The sequence below is a fragment of the Elephas maximus genome, chromosome 21 (assembly GCF_024166365.1).
Source record: "Elephas maximus indicus isolate mEleMax1 chromosome 21, mEleMax1 primary haplotype, whole genome shotgun sequence".
NCBI classification, from domain to species: domain Eukaryota; kingdom Metazoa; phylum Chordata; class Mammalia; order Proboscidea; family Elephantidae; genus Elephas; species Elephas maximus.
In genome coordinates this window covers 8,670,550-8,697,282 of record NC_064839.1, presented here as the reverse complement: position 1 = coordinate 8,697,282, position 26,733 = coordinate 8,670,550, and the positions used below count along the sequence as shown (strand labels likewise).

The window sequence follows — 26,733 nt, the reverse complement described above, 5'->3', positions numbered from 1 at the left end:
CAGGTGAAGCAGTGGAATCAGACGACTAGGGAGAGGCAGGGGTTCCTGGTGGCTCAGTGGTGAAGTGCTCGGCTGCTAACCGATAAGTTGGCAAGTCACACCCACTGGCCATTCCATGGGGGAATGAGGTGGCAGTCTGCTTCCATAAATGTTTATAGCCGTGGAAACTCGAGAGCAGTTCTGCTCTGTCCTATACGATCACTAGGAGTTGGAGTTGACTCAACAGCAAGAGGTTTTGGTTTAAAAAAAAAAGAAAAAAAGTTGGAGTTGACTCAACAGCAAGAGGTTTTGGTTTAGGAGAGGCAATATTGTGCAGAAATAACTCCACTTGGGAGAGAGCATGTATCATTCCAGGAAGTGGCAGAAGCTCCCCTTCTGACTTTGTAGCAGCAACAGGAATGCAAGCTGGTGGAGTACCTTTCATGGGAAAAAATTGGTCATTTACCTGTAAGACAATATAACAGAATAAGTTGACTGTGTTGCCTTTCTCACTCCAAAAATGTATGGACTACTAGATTATATATACCAATATAAAATTTTTTTTAAATCTAAGTAGCCAAGTATAAATAAAAGGAAATGAAATCCCTAGATGCCAGAAATGAAAAGAGAACAAGCAACAGTAAGCATTTGATCTGGTTTTGTGGTAAGCCCAGAAATCTAGAACCCAAAACCAAAGACCAAACATGTTGCCATCGAGTCAATTCTGACTCACAGCAACCCTTTAGGACAGAATAGAGCTGCCCCACATGGTTTCCAAGGAGAGGCTAGTAGATCGGAACTGCCCACCTTTTGGTTAGCAGCCAATTTCTTAACCACTAAGCCACCAGCCTAACAGATTGTAAGGATGGAGCAGGACAGGGCAGTGTTTGGTTCTGTTGTGCGTAGGGTCGCTATGAGTTGGAGCCAACTTGATGGCACCTAACAGCAACAACGAGCCACTAGGGCTCCAGTACATTCAGATATGTATTATTAAAAACCACCCAAAACTTATTTTATTAAAAACACCTGTTCTTTTTTGACTAACCTACAGATGGACAGAGCAGTTCTGCTGATTGTGGCCGGGCTAGCTAATCTTGTTTATTCACGCAGGTGTTTAGTTGACAGGTTGCTTGGAGAAAGCTGATTCAAGATGGCATTGGCTGACAATCTGGGACAGCTCTGCTTTATATGGTCTCTCATCCTTCACGAGGGAGCTAGCTAGACTTGTTCTCATAGCAATCAGCATCTAAGAGAGAGAAAGCGAGCAAGCAGAAACATAGCAGCAGGTCTCTTGAGGAACAGGCTCAGAATTGGCATACTGTCACTCGTGCCACTTTCTGCTGACTAAAGCAAATCATGTGGCTGACATCTTATCAGTGTAAAGTCATACTGCAAGGTGGGTGGAGAATTGGGGCCGTTTTGCAATCAGTCTGCCTTAGGCCTTACGGACCAGATGTTGGAATTTTAGTGGTCACATAGGAGCAAGAGATGTGACCGTGGGCCCCGTTCAGGATGTAGTGCTGCAAGTAAGACCTGTACGTTAAGTTAAAAAGAACTGCTTCCTCCGTGGAAGGGGAATGACAATAACCGTCCACTGGCCCAGCGAATGGAAAGCTAATGGTGCCTATGACTCTGGGTTGAGGATTAGAACGTTCCCTATGAAAATCCAAACCCCAGTCCTGTGCCATCTGCTGATGTGCTTTCTGAAGTAAAGTTAACATACCTTTTTAGGTATATTTCCACAAAGGATGCCTTTGCTGAAAGTGAGTAACTAAAAAATAATTACAAATAACATGAGGAAATTATTCAAAATGAAGTATAGCCTGATATAACAAATAGAAACAATTTCACTCCAAGAACTTTAGGTATTAAAACAATAAACTAAAAGAGACTCAAAAATAAAAATGTTTTCCCAGACGCTCTGTTAACCCAGAACTAAAACCATTCCTGAAGCCCACTCTTCAAAGATTAAACTGGACTATAAAACATAAAATAACACTTTTGAGGAGTGTCCTTCTTAGTTCAATCAGATACACAAGACCAAATGGGTGGCTTCTGTCTGGAGGTAGGAGGAGAAGGCGGGAGGGGACAGGAACTGGTTGAATGGACACAAGAAACCCCGGGTGGGAAGGGGGAGTGTGGTGTCACATTGTGGGGGTTGCAACTAATGTCACATAACAATATGTGTATAAGTTTTTATATGAGAAATTAACTTGAGCTGTAAACTTTCACCTAAAGCACAATAAAATAAATAAGTAAAAATGTTTGAATTCTTAAATAGTAAAATGATTGTAGAGATAAACAAATGAGCAAAAAAGAGCAAAGTACTGAAAAAGGTCTAAATATGTTTATTAGGAATGAAAACTATGAAAAACTAAGAATCAGTGGGAGGTAAATTAGGCACTGCTGAAGAATTTATGAACTGGAAGCTAGTTATAAGGAAATTCTCAGAATGAAGGACAGAGAAGTAAAAAGGTAGAAAACATGAAAGAGAATTTAAGAATAATTGAGTATAGAATGAGAAGATCTAACATGTATTTCATACGAAGAAAAGAATTAGGGAGAGGCAATATTTGTAGAGATAATGACTGAGTATTTATTTGAGCTGAAGAAAACATGAGTCAAATGTAAAATAGATTAAAATAAATCTCCCCAAGAAAACTCCTCTCAGGGAATTTCAAATCAAGAGGAGTAGGAAACCTGGCTTCCTAAACAACCTTGTGGAAGTAATCTGCCTCATCGACCTATAGTAACCATAGTGTTTAAGAGAAATCTATTATACTTTAAATTCCACTGTATTTGAAAGTATAATTTCATAAAATTTGACAAGGATGGTATAAAAAATGAGATTCTAGGCTAGTCTCACTTATTCATTCAGTCTTCATTTTTTCTATCAGTCATTAAATAGCTCACTCAGCAAATATTCATTGAGCTTCTGCCATGTGTCAGTTATAGTATGACGGAGACCAGCAAGGTCCCTGCCTGTGGAAATTATGTTGTATTGGGGAAAATCAGCAAAAGAAAAACAGTTCCTAAACAAGAAATAGATAAGATGTGATGCAGCAAATCCAAACGGCATTGTGTTATTTAGAATGACAACATAACTGTTGATTAAATGTAGAGGGAAGGTAAAAATCCTAAATAATTTGCAAAATCCAGCTCCAAGAGGAAGAAGAAAGGAAGTAGGGAGGGGTAGAAAATGATAATGAGAACGAGTCACGGAAAATTTCTCACTTAAAATTGCATCTGGCTGCAAGCAACAGAAAACACAACAAATTGTAGCTTAAAGAAATAAAGATTTTATGTCATGCACCTAAGTTCTGGAGGTTGGAAGTCCTGGACTGGAACATTAGCTGATGAATGTCATCAAGGATCTGGACTTCTTTACCTGTCATCTTTAGTATAATCTAGCATAGCTGCTGTTTACTAGGTATAGACTTCTTTGCCTGTCATCTTTAGTGTAATATAGCATAGCTGCTGTTCACCAGGTATAGACTTCCTTGCCTGTCATCTTTAGTATAATATAGCATAGCTGCTGTTCACCAGGTATAGACTTCTTTGCCTGTCATCTTTAGTGTAATATAGCATAGCTGCTGTTCACCAGGTATAGACTTCCTTGCCTGTCATCTTTAGTATAATATAGCATAGCTGCTGTTCACCAGGTATAGACTTCTTTGCCTGTCATCTTTAGTATAATATAGCATAGCTGCTGTTCACCAGGTATAGACTCCCTTGCCTGTCGTCTTTAATATAGTATAGCTGCTGTTCACCGGGTATAGACTCCCTTGCCTGTCATCTTTAGTATAATATAGCATAGCTGCTGTTCACCAGGTATAGACTTCTTTGCCTGTCATCTTTAGTATAATATAGCATAGCTGCTGTTCACTAGGTATACACTTCTTTGCCTGTCATCTTTAGAGTAATATAGCATAGCTGCTGTTCACCAGGTATAGACTTCCTTGCCTGTCGTTTTTAGTATAATATAGCATAGCTGCTGTTCACCAGGTATTATGGCTACACCAGTAAGAACTGAGAAAATGAAAGGGTTCTTTAAAAATTTTTTCTAGAAGCCTGACTCATTGGTTTCTGCTTAATCTCATTGACTAGAGCTTGTGCACATGATCATCCCATTTTTGTGGAGTCTTGTAAAGTTACAATCAGGGTTCTGTTAGTGAAAAAGAAAGCAAAAATGGATATAATAGGTGGGCAGTTAGCACTGTGTGCTGTAACCGAGTAATGTGTGATCCCAGAAATACAAGCAAGGATGATTTAAAATGAGAAAATCCATTAATGCAGTTAATCAAGGGAGAAAAACCTTACGATCATCTCAATAGCTGTAGAAAGTATTTCATAAACATTCAACACCAATTCATGAAAAACATTCTTATAAAATAGTTATAGAATGGAATTTCCTTAACTTGATAAAGACTGTGTACCAAATAACTATAGCGGATATCATATTGAATAGTGAAATGTCAAAAGCAGTCCTTTTTAAGTTCAGAGACAAGATAACAATACTGATTATACCAACTTTTATTCAGTGCTGCGCAGATGGCCTGGACAAAGCAATAAGACAAGGGATGAGGGGTAAAAATGGGAATGCAAATAGGAAGTTGTCATGTCCAGTGGCGTTATTGTTAACTTGGTGAATCCAAGGGAATCCTTAGATAAACTATCAAAGTCATAACAAAGTTCAGCCACAATGCTGGGCACAGTATCAATGTGGAAATCAATAATCTGTCTGCAGGCCAGCAATAACTACTCAGAAAACAAATGTAATTCAAAGTAAGTATTCCATTCAATATAAAAATAAATAAATAAATAAGGTACCTGAAAATGCACCTCATAATGAATGGAAAAGACTAGAAAACATTGGTCATCATAAATAGAAGATCCAAATACATATAAAGATACAAATCATGTTGAAGGGCAGGAAGTGTTAATATTGTAAAAATATTACTCCTCGCTAATATTAATCTCTAAAGAAATTTTCATAAAAATCCCAGCAGGATTTTCATGGAACCTGAAAAGCTGATTCTAAATTTCATAAAAAAGAGTAAACAGTAAAAATAGACAAGGCCATTTTGAAGAGGAAAACTGAGGAATGAAAGAAGTCACTTTTTACAAGATATGGAACCATACTTTATATCCATAGTAATTAAACAGTGTGACATTGATGTAGTGCTGGACACACAACCCACAGTACAGAAGTGGGAGCTCAGAGATTTTATATGCACACACGTACACACACACACACACAGACTTGATTTACTAGAGTGCACTTTGCAGAGCGTTACGGCATGGCATGTCTCTTTCACACATGCACAAAAACCAGTCCTCAGATGTGAATTATAAAAGGTAAAAAATTGTACTTTTAAAGTAATGGTTTTCAAACATTTTGGTCTCGGGATCTGTGTATAGTCTTAACATTTTTTGAGAACCCCAAGGAGCTTAAGTTTACTGCACTGGAAATTAAAACTGCATCACATTAAAATTATTTACTTATTAATTTATTTTAAAATCATAAACCCAGTGCTAACATAAATGCCATATTTATGTGAAAATAAGTGTTCTTCATAACAGAAATAAGTTAGTCAAAAGATTAACATTGTTGTCCGTTTTTGCACATTTCTTCACTGTCTGGCTTAATGGAAGACAGCTCAATTCTCATACCTGCTTTTGCCTTCAGTTTCTTGCAATACCACAACCATGTAGCCTCTGGAGAACAACCACTGCACATTTCTGAGAGAATAACAGTGAAAAGAGTTTTGCCTCCGGGGTCCCCCAGAGCTTCCTGGATCTTACTTCAAGAAGCGCTGTCTTAGAGAAAACTTTATGAGAATGTCTTTCTGACTTCAGAGTAGGGGAGACTCGTTCCATGAGACATGTTGTTGTGGTGGTGGTTACGTGCCATAGAGTCAGTTTCGACTCATAGCAACCCCATGTACAACAGATCAAAACACTGCCCGATCCTGTCGCATCCTCACAATCGTTATGCTTAAGCCCATTGTGGCAGCCACTGTGTCAGTCCGTCTCCTTGGGGGTCTTCCTCTTTTTCGCTGATCCTCTAGTTTACCAAGCATGATGTCCTTCTCCAGGGACTGATCCTTCCTGACAGCATTGTCCAAAGTATGTGAGATGTAGTCTCGCCATCCTTGCTTCTAAAGAGCATTCTGGTTGTACTTCTTCCAAGACAGATTTGTTCATCCTTTTGGCAGTCTAAGGTATATTCAATATTCTTCTCTAACATCTCAATTCAAAGGTGTCAATTCTTCAGTTTTCTTTATGCATTGTCCAGCTTTCACATGCATAGGAGGTGACTGAAAAACACCATAGCTTGGGTCAGGCACACCTTAGTCTTCAAGGTGACATCTTTGCTTTTCAAACTTTAAAGAGGTCTTTTGAAGCAGATTTGCCCAATGCAATGTGTCATTTGATTTCTTGACTCCTGTTTCCATGGGTGTTGATTGTGGATTAAAGTACAATGAACTCCTTGGCAACTTCAGTCTTTTATCATGATGTTGCTTATTGGTCCAGTTGTGAGGATTTTTGTTTATGTTGAGTGCAATCCATACCAAGAGCCGTGGTCTTTGATCTTTGTCAGTAAGCACTTCAAGTTCTCTTCACTTCCAGCCCGTAATGTTGTGTCATCTTCATATCGCACGTTGTTAGTGAGTCTTCTCCAATACTGATACCCCATTCTTCTTCATATAGTCCAGTTTCTCAGATTATTTGGTCAGCATACAGATTGAATAGGTATGGTGAAAGGATACAACCCTGACGCATACCTTTCCTGACTTTAAACCATGCAGTATCCCTTTGTTCTGTTCGAATGACTGCCTCTTGATCTGTGTACAGGTTCCTCATGAACACAATGAAGTGTTCTGGAATTTTAATTCTTTGCAGTGTTATCTGTAATTTGTTATGATCCACACAGTCAATTGTCTTTGCATAGTCAGTAAAACACAGGTAAATATCTTTCTGGTATTATTTGCTTTCAGCCAGGATTCATCTGACATCAGCAATGATATCCCTGGTTCCTTGTCCTCTTCTGAATCCGTCTTGAATTTTTGACAGTTCCCTGTCGATATACTGCTACAGCAGCTTTTGAATGATCTTCAGCAAAATTTTATTTGCGTGTGATAGTAATGGTATTGTTCAATAATTTCTGTATTCGGTGGGATCACCTTTCTTGGGAATAGGCATAAATATAGATCTCTTCCAGTGAGTTGGCCAGATAGCTGTCTTCCAAATTTCTTGGCATAGACAAGCGAGTACTTCCAGTGCTGCATCTGTTTGTTTAAATATCTCGATTGGTATTCCGTCAGTTTCTGGAGCCTTGTTTTTTGCCAGTGCCTTCAGAGCAGCTTGGACTTCTTCCTTCAGTACCATTGGTTCCTGATCATATGCAACCTCCTGAAATGGTTGAATGTCGACCGATTTCTTTTTGGTATAGTGACTCTGTATATTCCTTTCATTTTCTTTTGATGCTTCCTGAGTTATTTAATATTTTCCTTGTAGAATCCTCCAATATTGCAACTTGAGGCTTGAATGTTTTCTTCAGTTTTTCAGCTTGAGAAGTGCAGAGCGTGTTCTTGCCTTTTGGTTTTCCATCTCCAGGTCCTTGCACATGTCATTATAAAGGTTTGTCTTGTTGAGGTAATTTTGACAACACTGAAGCAACAATTCTTTTCCTCATGACTCGGGAAGATATTGGCAACACGTGTCCCTGACAGCAGATAAGTATGGAGAAGATATAGAGAACGATAACTAATGGAGATTAGGGAACTGCATGTGCCTTTGTGTCTGGTTTCTGAAAGTAGCCATTGGAATGGCCTGAGCAGTTAAGGTGTTCTTTGTTTTTCAAAAAAGCCAGGCAACAAGTAAACATGTTTAAATAAGTAGGGGCTACACAGTCCCCACACCTAGTAGACTAACTTCGGGAAGGAGCTGGGGCATGATGCAGTCATATATATTCACTGATTGAATAGATGAAAACTATGCATTAAGGCCCCAGACATGCATGTTCATAGATGCCTCAGTGACTAAGGAACCCTGGACCTCGAAGCTTCCTCTTTGGGGCTTCCTGGGTGGTGAGAATGTGCATGCATGGGTGTGGGTGCTGCAGGTCTCAGGGTACAATAGGAACCTCATGCTGCTGCAGGTCCCAGGGGACAGTGGAAACTCCATGCTGCCAGGAGCTTGCCAGACCTTGCCTGATGGTCTCTTCACTTGTATTCTTTCTGGTTATAATAAAAGGGTAACTAAGTATGTTGCTGTTTGCCATCGAGTTGATTCCATCTTATAGCAACTGTGTAGGACAGAGTAGAACTGCCCTATAGAGTTTTCAAGGCTGTAAATCTTTATGAAAGCAGACTGCTGCCACATTTTTCTCCTGTGGAGTGGGTGATAGGTTTGAACCACTGACCTTTTGGTTAGCAGCCGACTACTTAACCACTTTGCCACTGGGACTCCTAACTCTAAGTATAGGTAGTAAAAACAAAAAAAAACAAAAAACAAAGGAAAGATTCTGACAGTATATTGGAGAAGCCCCGCAGAAATCACCATTAACTATTCCAGTAGAGTTTGACTCATAGGGAACCTATCGGGCAGACTAGAACTGCCCCATAGGGTTTCCAAGGCTATAAATCTTTAGGGATGCAGACAGTCACACCTTTCTCTCGTGGAGCAGGTGGTGGGTTCAAACAGCCCATCTTTTGGTTAGAAGCTGAGCAGTTAACCACTGTGCCACCAGAGCTCCTTAAACAGAGGTAATAGCCTCCATCAAGTTTTTGAGCAATTACAGAGCATTAACAAATCCGCAGGGGGCAATGAGCCAGCTGGGGCCGGCAGGTCAGAGCCTCAACTCTTGAATACACCAGCTGTGGGTGGCTGGTGGTCAGAAGGATGGAGTTCTAGCTTCTGACTTAGTCCCAGGGGATGAGAGAGAGAGAGAAAGGCAGAGGCTGGCTGGTCTGAAGTGCAGGGAGTTGTGCAAACTCCTGAGCCTACAGGCGGTACCTGATGACCTGGCCCTGGGTGGCCAAGGATGATAGGGAAAGGAGATGTGGGAAAATGAATTCTGGATCCAGCTGGAAATTGGATTCATGTTGACCATTGCCATGCAGTTAGTGATAAAGTTGGGATTAGCCCACCTTGCCCCTTTTATAGCATCGCAAGAACATAATCAAGTAAATTCAAAATTAAAGACCCAATGATACACCATATCCCTCTTTATCAGAAAGGTGTAAACAAAGAGTTGGATTATCCTAGGTATTGGTGAATGATGCAAAGCAATGAGAACTCTGTATACCACTGGGGCGAGCATATGTCTGTATATCTAATTTGGTTGTCAATTTTGCAACATCTGGTAAATTTAAAGGTGTACCTAGTCTACACTTCAGCAATTCACATTTCAGATATATACTCTAGATTCAGAATTTCCCTAATAGAGGGCCACAGACAGCTTACAGGTACTGAGTCCTTTATCCTCAAGGGGGTCGTGGGGCATAGGATATCCATACCACCCAGGCCAGCAGCTTCTTGCTGTAGGTAACCTTGTCCACTTACCTTGGTGTGCTGCACAAATATTATATCTCTGTGTAAACCAGTTGCCATCAAGTCGATTTCAACTTAGGGTGACCCCATGTATGTGAGGGTAGAACAGTGCCCCACAGGATTTTCAGTTGCTGAGTTTTTTATTTTTCTGAGATACTCTGGGTGGACTCAAGCCTCCTACCTCTCGGTTAGCAGCCAAACGAGTGAGTTAACTGTTTGTGCCACCCAGGGACTACCCTGATGTAAAAATGGTGGGGGAGCTTCTTTCTAGAGATATACTAAAATGTTCATTGCAATAGTGTAAAAAAAATGTTGTTACAGTACATTTCCAATTAATAAATGTCGAAAGAAAGGTGGAGACTGAAACTCACCTTCAGGCAAGAACCACTGTAATAATTACCACACGTAAGGTTCACTAATGTCTGCTAAAATTAGCGGGAGCGAAGAATTTCCCCAGTCTGAAAACATTTCCTCTAAGGTATTTATTAAATACAAAGGAAAGATTCTGACAGTATATTGGAGAAGCCCCGCAGAAATCACCATTAACTAAGTAATCAAGGTTGTCACCATCAGTAAGAAGACGTATTCCCTTCCTGTGAAATGATGGGCTAAGGGGGTTGCAACATGATTTCTGTGATATTCTTGCTAAAATTGCGTTACTTCATTCCAATTATGAGAAAACATTAGACAACCAGAAAGGCCATGAAAAGCAAGGAAAGACTAACTTTGAAATAAGCCAACTAAATATAATGTAGTATATTGGACAGGATCCTGGAATAGAAAAAGGACATTAGCACAAAAACTGGTAAAATTCTATTTGTAGTCTTTAGTTGATGGTATTAGCTATACTATTAACTATAACCTGGTGGCATAGTGGTTAAATGCTATGGCTGCTGACCAAAAGGTATGCAGTTTGAATCCACCAGGTGCTCCTTGGAAACTCTATTGGTCAGTTCTACTCTGTCCTATAGGGTCGCTATGAGTCAGGATCGACTCGATGGCAACGGGGTATTAACTATAAAATGTCAGTTTCCTGATTCTGAGCACATGTACGTAAGATATTAACATTATGGGAAGGTGGATGAGGGATATGTAGGAACTCTGTACTCATGCAACTTTTCAGTAACTATAAAATTAGTAGAAAATAAAAAGTTTAAAAATTTTTGGTAACTGTGGATATGTACTTCTCTCTGCTCCTGGGTGGACGAGTTGTGGGATAGGTGTGTGTTTTATTCAAGTCTAGAATTAAGTCATGCTCTATTCTGTTTCTGTGAAAACACCCTGGTTACTGTCTCCTTCACTTAAATGAGCAAACATTTCTTTGCCCAAGGGCGCATATTCTCTCTGCTGGGGAGGAGGAGGGAAAGGTCAGGGTGTCCTTCGGGTGTCCTGTCTATTGAGCATTTCTGAGATGACCTGGGTGATTGCTCCCTGATCAAGTCTTCACCAATATATTTGGTGACTCCAGCTTAGAAATTTTATGAACACACAGAGAATAAGAAGAACCATTTTAAAATGGGCAAAAGATATGAACAGACACTTCAGTAAAGAAGACATTCGGGTAGCCAACAGATACATGAGGAAGTGCTCACGATCATTAGCCATTAGAGAAATGCAGATCAAAACTACAATGAGATTTCATCTCACTCCGACAAGGCTGGCATTAATCTAAAAATAATAATGTTGGAGAGGCTGTGGAGAGATTGGAACACTTCTACACTGCTGGTGGGAATGTCAAATGGTACAACCACTTTGGAAATCAATTTGGGACTTCTTAAAAAGCTAGAAATAGAACTACCATAAGATCCAGCAATCCCACTCCTTGGAATATATCCTAGAGAAATAAGAGCCTTTACACGAACAGATATATGCACACCCATGTTTATTGCAGCACTGTTTACAATAGCAAAAAGATGGAAGCAACCAAGGTGCCCATCAACAGATGAATGGATGAATAAATTATGGTATATTCACACAGTGGAATACTACGCATCGATAAAGATCAGTGAGGAATCTGTGAAACATTTCATAACATGGAGGAACCTGGAAGGCATTATGCTGAGTGAAATGAGTCAGTTGCGAAAGGACAAATATTGTATAAGACCACTATTATAAGAACTTGAGAAACAATTTAAACTGAGAAGAAAACATTCTTTTGTCGTTACTAGAGGGGGGAGGGAGAAAGGTATTCTCTAGTTAGATAGTAGATAAGAACTACTTTAGGTGAAGGGGAAGACAACACACAATACAGGGGAGGTCAGCACAAATGGACTAAACCAAAAGCAAAGAAGTTTCCTGAATAAACTGCTTCCAAGGACAGTGTAGCAGGGGTGGGGGTTTGGGGACCATGGTTTCAGGGGACATCTAAGTCAACTGGCATAATAAAATCTATTAAGAAAACATCCTGGATCCCACATTGAAGAGTGCCATCTGGGGTCTTAAATCAATTGGTCTCAGCCTACCTGGATCAAAGGAGAATGAAGAACACCAAGGACTCAAGGTAATTATGCAACCAAGAGACAGAAAGGGCCACATGAACCAGAGACTACATCATCCTGAGACCAGAAGAACTAGATGGTGCCCGGCTATAACCTATGACTGCCCTGACAGGGAACACAACAGAGAACCCCTGAGGGAGCAGGAGAGCAGTGGGATACAGACCCCAAATTCTCATAAGACCAGACTTAATGGTCTGGCTGAGACTAGAAGGACCCCGGTGGTCATGGCCCCTAGACCCTCTGTTGCCCCGGGACAGGAGCCATTCCCGAAGCCAACTCTTCAGGCATGGATTGGACTGGACAATGGGTTGGAGAGGGATGCTGGTGAGGAGTGAGCTTCTTGGATCAGGTGGACACTTGAGACTATGTTGGCATCTCCTGCCTGGAGGGGAGATGAGAGGGTGGAGGGGGTTAGAAGCTGCCAAAATGGACAAGAAAAGAGAGAGTGGGGGGAGAGAGCGGGCTGTCTCATTAGGGGGAGAGTAATTGGGAGTGTGTAGCAAGGTGTGTGAGAAACTGACTGGATTTGTAAACTTTCATTTAAAGCACAATAAAAATTATTAAAAAAAAAATGAAGAACCATTTTGGGAGGCATTGATTTCCTCTGCTTTGACTTCTCCATCAATTCCTTCTCAGCTGGTTTTTCTCGGTCTGTAGTTTCTAAGAGTTTCTGGTTTACTGATGAATCTTTACCTTGGCTGCTAGTGTTGTTATTGTTGCATCCTTAAGATATGTATACATTAGGAGCAACCTAGACATGATAAAGCCAAAACCTAACCAGTGCTGTCGAGTCGATTCCGACTCATAGCGACCCTATAGGACAGAGTAGAACTGCCCCACAGAGTTTCCAGGGAGCCCCGGCGGGTTCAAACTGTCGATCCTTTGGTTAGCAGCCGTAGCAGTTAACCACTATGCCACCAGGGTTTCCAAAACATGATAAAGGCCATATTTAAAAATAAAAATAACTCACGGTTAAAATCATACTCATGATGAAAGGTTGAAAGCTCTTCTCCTAAAATCAGGAAAAAAAAAAAACAAGAATGCTTACGTTCCCCACTTCTAATCAATGTAGTATTGAAAGTCCTGGTCAGAACAATTATCAAGAAAAAGAAATAAAAGGCATAGAATTTGAAAAGAAAGTAGGAAAACTAACTCTATTCTCAGATGATAAGATTTTATGCATAGACAACCCTAAAGAATCCACCAAAAGAATCTGTTAACATTAATGAACAAATGTTGTCATTATAGAATACAGAATCGACACTCAAAAATCTATTTCTTGTACCAGCAATGAACAGCCCGAAACAGAAATCAAGAAAATAATTTTATTTACAATAGCATCAAAAATAATAAAATACTTAGAATAAGTTTAACCAAGGAGTTATAGGGCTTTTACACTGAAAATTACAAAACATTGCTGATAGAAATTAAAGAAGACCTAAATAAATGGAAAGATACCATGTCTTCATCAAAGAACATTGTTAAGATGATAGTAGTATCCAAAGGAAGATATAGATTCAGTGCGGTCCCTACCAAAATCCCCATCGTGTTTTTTTGCAGCACTGGAAAACCCTATCCTAATATTCATATGGAAGTTCAAGGAACCTAGAATAACCAAACCAATGTTGAAGAAGAACCGAGTTGGATGACTGGTGCTTCCAAATTTCAAAATGTATAATGGCACTGTAATCAAAACAGTGTAGTACTAGAATAAGGATGGACATATAGACCAAAGATATAGAATTGAAGCCTGGAAATAAACCTTCACGTCTATAGTCAGCTGATTTTTGACAAGGGTGCCAAGAGCATTCAATGGGGAGAGAACAGTCTCTTCAATAAATGGTGCTGGGAAAACCAAATATTCACATGCAAAAGAATCTACTTTAAACCGTATACAAAAATTAACTTAAAATAGATCAGAGGCCTAAATTTAAGAGCAAAAACTATAAAACTCACAAAAGAAGACAGAGGCAAATCTTCATAACCTTTGTGTAATTGTTAAGGTCATTTGTCAACTTGGCTGGGCCGTGATTTTCGGTGATTTGGCAGTCATGATGTAGTTTGACAGTTGAATAATGATGTAATCATCTCCATGACGACATCTGACATAATGCTATCACCTCTGTGATGGGATATGCTGTAAGTAGCTAACCAGTTGAGATGGAGTTTCCTTGGAGATGTGGCCTGCATCCAGTGTAGGTGGACCTTCTGGCAAGGCTCATGGGCTTTTGTCCACTCTGGATCCTGCAGCTGGCTCCTGTTCACCTGACCTGCAGTTCTTGGGACTTGAGCTGGTGGCTTACCTGCCAGTCTTGGGATTCATCAGCCACTGCAGCCTGTGAGCCAGAGGCCTGTTGTCTGACCTTGGGTTCGCCAGCCCCTGCATCTTCGTGAGTCAGGAGAAGCCTCCAGCCTGACCCACAGACTTGGGACTTTTCAGCTTCTACAAATGCATGAGCCATTTCCTTGATATAAACGTGTCTTTCTCTCCATATATATATGTGTATACGTATATAGACACTTCATTGGTTTTTCTTCTCTAGAGAACTTAGCATAAAACACTAGGATTTGGTGGTAGCTGCTTAAATATGAAAACGAAAGAACAGCAACAAAAGAAAAAATAGATAAGTGGACTTCATTAAAGTTAAATACTTTCGTGCATTAAAGGACACTATCAAGAGAGTAAAAAGACCACCCACAAAATGGGAGGAGATATTTGCAAATCACATACCTGGTAAGGCATTAATATCCAAAATATGTAATGAACTACAGTTGAACACCCAAAAAAGGAAAAAAAGCCAGAACCCAGTTGAAAAATGGGCAAAGGACTTGAATACACATTTCTGCAAAGAGGATATACATTTGGCCAAGAAGCGCATGAAAAGATGCTCCACATTAAGGAAAAGCAAATCACAACGTCAGTAAGAAACCACTTCGCTCCTACTGGGATGGCTACATGAGGCATTGGTGTTTTGGTGGTAGAACTGTCACCTTCCAGGGGGGAGACCTGAGTTTGGTTTGAGACCAGTGAGCTTCATGTGCAGCCATCACCTGTCTGCCAGTGGAGGCTTGTGTGTTGCTATGTTGCTGAACAGGCTTCAGCAAAGCTTCCAGAAGAAAAACCTGGAAATCTACTTCCAAAAATCAGCCAGTGTAAACTGTATGGATCACAATGTTTCGACAGCAACTGATTGTGGAAATGGTGCACGACCAGACAGTGTTTCATTCTATTGTCATTGGCCTCGCCATGAGATGGGGACTGACTCTACAACAACATCATCAACCACAGGATCGCTGTAATAATAGTAATAATAAACATAAAATAACAAGTGTTGGTGAGGATGTTGAGAAATTGGAACCCTCATGTATTGCTGGTAGGAATGTAAAATGGTGCAGCTGCTGTGGAAGAGAATTTGGTGGTCCTTCAAAAAGTTAAACAGTTACCCCATTACCCAGGAATTCCACTTCTGGGTGTATACTGAAAAGAATTGAAAACAGACTTGTGCACCAAGGTTCATTGCAACATTATTCACAATAGCAGAAAAGGAAACAACTCGAGTGTCTCTCAGCAGATGAATTAATAAACAAAAAGTGGTATATACGTATTATTCAGCGATAAAATGAATGGCGTGAATGAACCTCGAAAACATGCTAAGTGAAATAAGCTGGACGCAAAAGGATTAGTATTATATGAATCCACTTATATAAAATATCTTCAATAGGCAGATTTACAGAGACAGGAAGTAGATCATAGGTTACCAGGGCAGTAGGGAGGAGGGAATTAAGAGTTGCTGCTTAATAAATGCAGAGTTTGTTTGATGTATGAAAAATTTTTGGAAATAGCTTGTGATTGATGATGGGTACACAGCACTGTGAATGTACTAAGTGCCACTGAACTGTACACTCAAAAGTGCTTAAAATTGCCAAGTTTATTTTATAAATATATATGTATATTATGTGTAATACATATTATGTGTATACATATGTACACACACACACACACATATAATACAACGATAAAAATATTTGGGAGCCCTGGTGGTGCAGTGATTAAGAGCCCAGCTGCTCACCCAAAGATTGGCAATTTGAATCCACCAGCTGCTCCTTGGAAACCCTATGGAGCAGTTTTACTCTGCCCTGTAGGGTCACCATGAGTTGGAATCAATTTCATGGAATCAGGTTTGGTTTTTTGCGTGTGTAGAGGGATGTGCACCTACTTCAGAGCGTCTTGTGAAAAAAAAAAATTTTTTTTTTTTTTTTTTTTGTGATGAAGGGGAGGCAAATGCATGGATCATCAGTTCTCATTGTTCATGCCGTTATTTTCTGTAAAGTTGCTGTGAATACTGAGTTAGCAATGACTGAGACATTGCTTCTAGGGGAAATACAGAATTAGGAAACCTCAGGTCACATTTTCGTCAACCAGTCAAGAGAACCTTGTGTTATGTGTGTTTCTCTTTAAGAACATCTCATATAATACATGCTGTCGTTTCATTAATATTGAACTCAAAACCAGTAGTCCATAACTCTTGTTGGAATGAAGTTCATCTAGCACACCTGTTTTCTCCGTAGGCCACATCACAGCCTTCTTGTGCTTAGGAACATCAGACATCAGTTTAACTTGCTTGGGAATCATTTTATACAGCAAGATCACCAACAAAGTCCCCAAAATGCAAAACATGGCAATAAATAGCTGGTGAAAAGGACATTTGTTTGCCGTTTAAGAGCTGAAATAAGAAGGCAGAGCACCCTGTTATTTCCTGTCAGCTGGCATATGCGCATCACTCAAAGTCTTAGTTTCTTAGGAACCATGATAAAATATCACAAAGTGGGTTGCTTTAAAGAACAGAAACTTACTTTCCCATGGTTGTAGAGGCCAGAAGTCCAGATTCAGGCCATCAGCAGGGCTGTGCTCTCTGTTAGTTCTAGGGGAAGATCCTTCCTTGCTGGTAGCCCCAGGTGTTTCTTGGCATTTCTTGGCTGCTAAACGAATCCTTACATGGACTTCCACTTGGTGTGTGACTCTTCTCGTGTCTGTTCTCCCCTTTTATAAGACACCACTCAAAAAGGATTAGGACTAAGATCCTCCACCTTACCCTGTTTGACTTAAAACTGTTGAGAAAAGAACAACCCTATTTCCAAACAGGGTCATATTCACAGGTACAGGTGTCAGGGCTTTGACATGTCTCTTGAGAGGGCATAATTCAATCCATAACAGATGTCTCAATTTTTTTGCCACTCTGTGCATGTCTGCAAATAGCTGCAAGAGCACTGGAGGTTGGGGTTACAAATATATTTTAGCAGTTTAGCAAATGCACAAATATGGAATGTGCAAATAATGAGGACCAACTGTTTTCAGTTTCTCATTTTCAACCTTTTTATCAGAACACATAGCCCACTTAAGAAATTGTCTTTGTTAAAATTAATAAACATGAATTAAATGAAGAACTAATTACAGTTTTTGCTTTCTGTAGTTACTTCTGAGAGTTCAGATTTCATCAAATATCTGAAGTCTTTACGTCAAAGCTGTGACTCCTAGCCTGTTGCTTGGAGCCCACCTCCAACTGAGAGCTTTTAGTTTATAGCAAAAGGTACCTGTAACTATGTAAAATTCAGGAAGATTAGATTCCAGAAGAATAAATAGACTGAAGCCTCCAAGTTGATCCACTCTAGTACTGGCATTTTTTATAACAAAAAAGTAACTTTGCATCTCCAAACTTTTAGACTTAACATTTTATGTGGACATTTCAGATTCCCTTACCTAGTACAAAAGCAACACTTTCTGTTTTTCTTTAATTCTTAAGATGCAGAGTCCTCATAAAGACCTAAGAGATATGGGGTGGAAGAATTATATTTAAGTTGTGTTTCTGTACTGTCCATTACTGGGCTCCCAGTTTAGACTGTATATTAGAAACACCAAGTATAAGATGTTTAGTAATGTGATAATCACAAGAATTTCAACATGTTAATAAATGTGTTTGAGGAAAATATGTGTATGGAAATTCAAATAGCATCTAATTGTTCTTGTTAATATCTAAAGATCCTGTTATTTTCTGTATACTTATATTTTCTTTCTTTTAGGTCGCTTTCATTCAAAATCTTGTATTTTGTGTAGAAAGAGTTTACCGTGTGCCAGACTTTGGTATTTGGGAAAGAGGAAGCAAATATAACAATGGCAGTACTGAACTACATTCAAGGTAATTTGCTGATTTCTGAGTGTTTTTTATTATTTTAACGTATGGAATTTGAATATGAATAGAAAATCAAAGTATTAGTTTGGAACTGTGGTTTCTATGTTAATTTTCAACTTATTTTTTTCTATATTATACCAATGAAATTCAGTTAAAATTAAACATAAGGATTATCTCTTGGTGTCCATAAACTGATCCAAAAAAGGAGCAGGGAGTCTTTCCCCACCTCATAATATGTCAGTACGTTCATATCAGCTTTCATCTGTAATCGACGGCTTGACCTTTCTGCTCATCCAAGTTATTTTCTGTATCTCTTTGAAATGATGTTATTTGAAAAGTCAAGTATATTAAAATTTCCAAACACAGGTTGTGTATGTATTGCATGGAAAAACTTCTCTCCCATGTTATAGAGCTGGTTTTTATCTTAACTACAGATTCTTCATGTAAAGCTTAACATTTAATGTCACCTGTAAGAGGAGTTGTGGTATAGTAGGTTTGAATAAACAGCAATAGTTGGCGATTGACATTAGTACTTTAGGAAGTTTCATTACTCTCTAGGGTAAGGAAAATAGCATTAGTGACTGAATGCATCCCTCAGTTAGGATTGTATCCTAATTTTATGCCCAAGAGGTCACCTTTTAAATATAAAATGGGTGTCAAGTAATGGTAGCAAAAATAGCAGATCAGGTAACTCAAAGGTTCATCCTTTACAAAACACACACACACAAAACTGGCAAAAAACTGTCAGAATCAACTTTTCCAGAACTCTGAAAAATAATCAAAGGTTTATAGCAACCAAGTTGAAAGATTTACAGTAAACCAAGCTGAATAATGTTTATTCAAAAAGAAAAAAGGTGACTAAAACCAAGCAGGTGAATTTTGTAACATTTTAACGTATCCTTGTCCCATTACCCTCTCCCCAGCTTGGTGGCAGACTTAATGACTACAGCTTGCCTTCCCACTGTAGGTTCCTTCTGTCAGAGTGAACAGAGTGGACCTTGTTCTCAAACAATTGTGGTGGTCTGTTTTGACATGTCTGGTGGCTCCTTGAAGGACTTACACAAAGAGCTTCCCTTTATTTCACTTTACTCAGAACTCTCTCTGGCAGAGAAATGGCCATGCAGAAGGCATTCCTTAAAAACATTTAAAAGCAAATGAACCAGCCATTGCAGCCTGAGGGAAAGGATTGATTTTGTTCAAACAATAAATGTGCTGAGAAGTCTGGGAGGAAGAGCTAGGGAGTGAGGTATTGCAGCATAAGGACTTCAGCAGCCTTGCACATGTTCCGCATGATCTATAAAGTCATACGCATGCCCAAGATGAGGAGGCAGTAAGCTCTCACCTCGGGCTGACCTTCAAGCTTTGAGCAAACAAGAAGTAAAAGAGAAGGCAAAGATATGAAGTGCTCAGCTAAGTGTTGAAGACATGCCCCAGCAAACATAAAGATCCCAACTGCAAATATTGGTGGATTTTTCTTTTTAAGCTTCATTTGTTTAGGGAAATCTATGTCAAATCACTATCTGACCACTAAGCTAATGGAACAGTCATTTTAGTAACCACACACGACAGTAAATACAGTCTTTACAAAGATAATTTAGAAGTCACTAAACAGCTACAACCCACAGCAGGCAGTAATAACAAACCCAAGGAAGGAAGAATAATCTGATTTCTAGAGTTACCACATTATAACATCCAAAATTTCCAGTTTTAAAACAAGAATTATGAAGTATGCAAAGAATCTAGAAATTATGGCCCATTCAAAGGAATAAAGAAAAGACTTCATTAGAAAGCCTAGACATCAAACTTATTAGACAAGGATTTTAAAACCAGCTGTCTTAAACATGCTCAGAGAGCTAAAGGATCCAAGAGTGTGATGTCCTACCAAAATGAGAATATCAGTAATGAAATACAAATAATAGAAAAGAACCAAATAGAAATTCTGAAGCTGAAAAGTACAAAAACTAAAATGAAAAATTTACTAGAAGTGTTTAGTAGCAGATGTCAGCAAGCAGAAGGAAGGATCATTGAACATGTAGATTGAATTATGGTAGCCGAAGCACAAAGATGAAGAATGAAGAAATATGAACAGAAACTCTGAGAAATGTGAAACACTGTTAAGCCCACCAACATGGGTAATGAGAGTACCAGAGGAGAGGAAAGAGAAAAAGGAACAGAAATACTGTTTCAAGAAATAATGGCTGAAATCTCAAATTTATTGAAAAACACTTTCACATACAGGACATTCAGTGAACTCCAAGTAGGACAAATTCGGAGATCCACATTGAGACACATTATAATTAAACTGTTGAAACCAAAGACAAAAAGAGAATCTTGAAAGCCGCAAGAGAGAAGCAAGCAACTCCTTACATACAAGGAATGCTCAGTAAGATTTACTGTTTCTCATCAGAAATCGTGGAAACCAAAAAACAGTGGCATGATGTATTTAAAGTGCTGAAAGAAAAAAACAGGCAAACAAAATTATCAACTAAGAATTCTATATCCAGGAAAGCTATCCTCCAAAAATCAAGGAAATTTTAAGATATTCCCAGAAAAACAAAAGCTAGGGGAAATCGTCATTAGTGAACCTACCCTACGAGACATGTTAAAGGGAGCCTTTCAGGCTGAAATGAAAGAATACTGGAGAGTAACTTGAAGCCATAGAACCAATAAGAAATACTGGTAAAGATAAGTACATACATAAATATAAAAGCCAGTATAATTGTATTTTTGGTTTGTAACTCCTGTTGGTTTTCTATATGAGTTAAAAGACAAATGCTTAAAATAGTAATTATAAATCAATTTTAGTGGACGCGCACATACAGAGATGTAATTTGTAAAACAACAAAGGAGGGGCATAGAGCTCTATAAGAGCAGAGTTTTGGTATAATATTGAAGCTAATATTGCTGTTAATTAAAACTAGGTTGTTATAAATTTAAGCTATTTGTAATGCCCAGGGTAATCACTAAGAAAATAACCAAAAAAATATAGAATAGGATATGATACGGGAACAAAAATGGTATACTACAAAAAATCAAAAACAAGGCAGTAAGGGAAGAAAGAGGGAGAAAAAGGTATACGACATATAAAAAACAAATGACTAAATGGCAAAAATAAGTCCTTACTTACCAGTACTAATTATGTTAAATATGAATACATTTAATTCTCACTTGGAATGCATTGGTTGGTAGGATGAATTTTTTTAGAAAATGAGCCATGTATCTACTGTCTATAACAGGCTCACTTTAGATCCAAAGGCACAAATAGTTTGAAAGTGAAACATATTCCATGCAAAGAATAACCAAGCAAAAGGAAAGTTGGTTATCATAATAAAACCAAAAACCAAACCCAGTGCAATCAAGTCGATTCCAACTTATAGTGACCCTATAGGACAGAGTAGAACTGTACCATAGAGTTTCCAAGGAGCGCCTGGTGGATTTGAACTGCCAACCCTTTGGTTAGCAGCCGTAGCACTTAACCACTACACCACCAGGGTTTCCGGTTGTAATAATAGAAAAGATAAATTTTAATTAAAAAATGTTACAAGAGACAAAAAAGGACATTATATATAGATAAAAGTTTTGATCTGTCAAGAAAATATAAAGATTATAAAGATAAATATATCTAATCGCAGAGCCCTGTAGGCAAAAATTGACAGAATTGAAAGGAGAAATAGAGAATTCTACAATCAGAGTTGAGGCTTCAATACACAACTTTCAGTAATGGATAGAACATCTAGAGAGAAGATGTCATGGATTGAATTATGTCCCCCCCAAAGATGTATGTATCAGTTTGGTTAGGCCACGATTCCCAGTATTCCATGGTTGTCTTCCATGTTGTGATTGTAATTTTATGTTAAAGAGGATTAGGGTGGGATTGTAATGCCCTTACCAGGTCACATCCCTGATCCAATGTAAAGGGAGTTTATGTGGGGGGTGGCCTGCACCACCTTTTATCTCTCAAGAGATGAAAGGGAAACAAGCAGAGAGTTGGGGACCTCATGCCACCAAGAAAGCAGCAACAGGAGCACAGTGTGTCCTTTGAACCTGGGGTCCCTGCGCCTGAGAAGCTCCTTGACCAGGGGAGCATCAAAGACAAGGACCTTCCTCCGGAGCCAAAAGAGAGAGAGAGAGCCTTCCCCTGGAGCTGATGCCCTGAATTTAGACTCATAACCTACTAGACTATGAGAAAATAAATTTCTCTTTGTTAAAGCCATCCACTTGGGGTATTTCTGTTATAGTGGCACTAGATAACTAAGACAGATCAATGAGGAAATTGAAGACTTGAACAACACTACAAACATACTAGACTTAGCAGACATATGCTGAACACTCCACCCATTAAGAATGTACATTTTTTTCAACTGCACACGGAACATGTAACATTTTTAGCAATAGACATTTGTTAAGCCACAAAAGAAGTTTTAATAAATCTAAAAAATTTGTAGTTGTACTAAGTATTTTCTCCAACTACAATGGAATTGAACGAGAAGTAAGTGACAAAAGGAAAACCAGAAAATTCTCAGAAATGTGTATGTTAAGTAACACAATCTTAAACTACCAAGAAATCAAAGAAGCAAATTAGAAAATACTTTGAGATAAAGGAAAACAAACACAACATACCAAAATTCATGGGATACATACAAAGTAGTGCTTAGAAATTTATAGCTGTAAACACCTACGTTATAAAAGAACGTCTCAGCTTAGTATATGATTTTACACCATAAAGAACTAGAAAAAGAACAAACTAAACCCAAAGCTAGTAGAAAGAAGGAAACAATAATCATTAGTATAGAAATAAACAGAATTGATAAAAGAAAAACAAAGTCAACTAAAGCAAAAGTAGATTTTCGAATAAATCAACAAAGTTGATAAACCTTTAGCTAGACTGACCACGAAAAAAGGGAGAATACTCATGTTACTAAATCAGAAGTGAAAATAGGGACAATACTACCAACCTTACCAAAATAAAAAGAATTATAAGAGAATGCCAGAAACAAACCAGAAAGCCAAACCCATTGCCTTTGAGTTGTTTCAGACTCATAGCAACCCTATAGGACAGAGAGAACTGCCCCATGGGATTTCCAAGGAGCGCCACTATGCCACCAGGATTTCCAAGAAACAATTACATGCCAACAAGTTAGATAACCTGGATGAAATGGACAAATTCCCAGAAATACAAACTACAAAACTGACTCTATAGGTAACAGCAAATATGGATTGACCTATAACAAAGAGATAAATTAGTAATCAAAAAGTTCCTGGTAAAGAAAAGCCTGGTACTCGATGACTTCATTAGGGAATTCTACCATACCTCTAAAGAAGTATGAATAACAATCCCTCTTAAACCCTTTCAAAGAATAGAAGAGGAAAAAACACTTCTTTGTTCATTCAAAGAGGCCAGCATTGACCTGACACCAAAACGAGACACAGACTTCATAAGAAAATAACAGACCAGTGTTGGTTCCGAATGGAGATGCAAGAATCAACAAAACAATAATAAGCAAACTCCAGAAGTATATTAGAAGGCCATGTTAAAATAACCAAGTGTGATTTATCACAGGCATATAAGGGTAGTTCAGCATACCAAAAATCAATCAAGATAACACAGCACGTTAAGAGAATGAAGGGAAAAAAACACGTGATCGTCCCAATTTATGCAGAAGTATTTCACAAAATCTAACACCTTTTCATAATAAAAACACTCACAAACTAGGAATAGAAGGGAAACTTCTCAACATGATTAGGGAATTTATGAAAAAAAACCACAGCTAACACCATACTTAATGGTGAAAGACTGAAAGCTTTCCCGCTATGATCAGAAACATGATGAGGATACCCACTTTTACCAGTGATATTCAACACTGTACTGAAGTTCTAGTCAGACCTTTTAGGCAAGACAAAGAAATTAAAGGCATTCATATTGGAAAGGAGGAAGTAAAACTATATTCACAGATGATATGATCTTATGTATTGAAAACCCTATAAACAAACAATTAGAGCTAATAAGTGAATTTAGCATAGTTTCAGGATTCATGATCCACATATAAAAATCAATTGTATTTCTACACACTAACCATGAACATTCAAGAAGGAACGTAACATTCCATTTTACGTTAGCACTAATAAGAATAAAATACTTCACAGTAAATTTAACGAAGGAGAAGAGTTGTACTCTGAAAACTACATCACTGAAAGAAATCAGAGAATGTGTAAATAAATGGTAAGACATTCCATGTTCATAGATTGGAAGACTTAATATTTTTAGATGGTAATACTCCCCAAAGCAGTCTGGAGATTTAATACAATCCCTATCAAAATACCAATGGTATTTTTGCAGAAATGGAAAAACTTATCTGAAAATGAATGTGGGATTGCAAGAGATCCCAGATAACCAAAATATCCTTGAAAAAGGACAAAGTTAGAGGACTTAAAAAAAAAAACAATTCTCAATTTCAAAACTTACTACAAATGCACATCAATCAAAACTATGTGGTAGAGGCCTAAGGACAGACTTACAGACTTCTGGGGTAGAATAATCCCTCCCAGAGAGGCCCCAGAGAAGTAAAGCATTACTGAAGAAGCACAAAGTGGGAGGCCTCACACTACCTGATTTTAGAACCTATTATACCACCTCAGTAGTCAAAACAGCCTGGTTCTGGTACAACAACAGGTACATTGACAAATGGAATAGAATTGAAAATCCTGACAAATTCATCCAGCTATAAAGAGCTGATATTTGACAAAGGCCCAAAGTCAAAAGATAGTCTCTTTACCAAATGGTGCTGGCATAACTGGATGTCGATCTGCAAAAAAATTAAACAAGACCCATACCCCACACCACATACAAAAACTAACTCAAAATGGATCAAAGACCTAAATATAAGATCTAATACGATAAAGATCATGGAAGAGAAAATAGAGACACTGTTAGGAGCCCTAACACATGGCATAAAGAGTATACAAAACATCACTAACAATAAAAAAAATTTTTTTTTTTTTTTTTAACAATGCAGAAGAAAAACCAGATAACTGAGAGCTCCTAAAAATCAAACACCTATGCTTATCCAAAGACTTCACCAAAAGAGTAAAAAGATTACCTACAGACTGGGAAAAAGTTTTTAGCTATGACATTTCGAATCAGCGCCTGATCTCTAAAATCTACATGATACTGCAAAAACCAACTACAAAAAGACGACTAACTCGTTAGGAAATAGGCAAAGAATATGAACAGACACTTCACCAAAGAAGACATTCAGGTGGCTAACAGATGCATGAACAAATGCTCATAATCATTAGCCATTAAAGAAATGCAAATCAAAACTACACAACTCACCCCAAAAAAGCTGGCACTAATCCAAAAAATAGAAAATAATAAATGTTGGAGAGGTTGTGGAGAGACTGGAACACTTACACACTGCTGGTGGGAATGTAAAATGGTACAGCCACTTTGAAAATCGATTTGGAGCTTCCTTAAAAAGCTAGAAATAGAAGTATCTTACCATCCAGCAACCCCACTAATTGAAATATATCCTGCAGAAATAAGAGCCCTCACATGAATAGATATATGCACACCCATGTTCATTGCATCAGTGTTCACGATAGCAAAACAATGGAAACAACCTAGGTGCCCATCAACAGACAAATGGATGAACAAAAATTATGGTATGTCAATTTGTTTTACTGTGGGGGCTTGTGTGTTGCTGTGATGCTAGAAGCTATGCCACCGGTATTCAGATACCAGCAGGGCCACCCATGGAGAACAGGTTTCAGCTGAGCTTCCAGACGAAGACACACTAGGAAGAAGGACCCAGCAGTCTACTTCTGAAAAGCATTAGCCAGTGAAAACCTTATGAATAGCAGCAGAACATTGTCTGATACAGTGCTGGAAGATGAGTCCCCCAGGTTGGAAGGTACTCAAAAGATGACTGGGCAAGAGCTGCCTCCTCAAAGTAGAGTCAACCTTAGTGATGTGGATGGAGTAAAGCTTTCGGAACCTTCATTTGCTGATGTGGCACGACTCAAAATAAGAAGAAACAGCTGCAAACATCCATTAATAATCGGAACCTGGAATGTACGAAGTATGAATCTAGGAAAATTGAAAATCATCAAAAATGAAATGGAATGCATAAACATTGATATCCTAGGCCTTAGTGAGCTGAAATGGACTGGTATTGGCCATTTTGAATCAGACAATCATATAGTCTACTATGCTGGGAATGACAACTTGAAGAGGAATGGTGTTGCATTCATCATCCAAAAGAACGTTTCAAGATCTATCCCGAAGCACAGTGCTGTCAGTGATGGGATAATATCTGTGAGCCTACAAGGAAGACCAGTTAATATGACTATTATTCAAATTTATGCATCAACCACTAGGGCCAAAGCTGAAGAAATAGAAGATTTTTATCAGCTGCTGTAGTCTGAAATTGATCTAACATACAATCAAGATGCATTGATAATTACTGGTGATTGGAATGCGAAAGTTGGAAACAAAGAAGGATCAGTAGTTG

General features: G+C 38.5%; 1 protein-coding gene across 4 annotated transcripts in view; it reads left to right on the top strand.

The window, feature by feature from the left end:
* The window catches only part of PHKB (phosphorylase kinase regulatory subunit beta), a 257,076-nt gene that overhangs the window by 74,475 nt on the left and 155,868 nt on the right, over positions 1-26,733 (top strand). For all 4 annotated transcript variants that reach the window (XR_007514667.1, XM_049864306.1, XM_049864304.1 and 1 more), the window contains one exon: positions 18,114-18,229. Coding sequence is in view for 3 of the 4 variants with exons in the window: in XM_049864306.1 (XP_049720263.1) it covers positions 18,114-18,229 (116 nt within the window). In the remaining variant the exon portion in view is untranslated. The remainder of the gene's footprint in view (positions 1-18,113; positions 18,230-26,733) is intronic.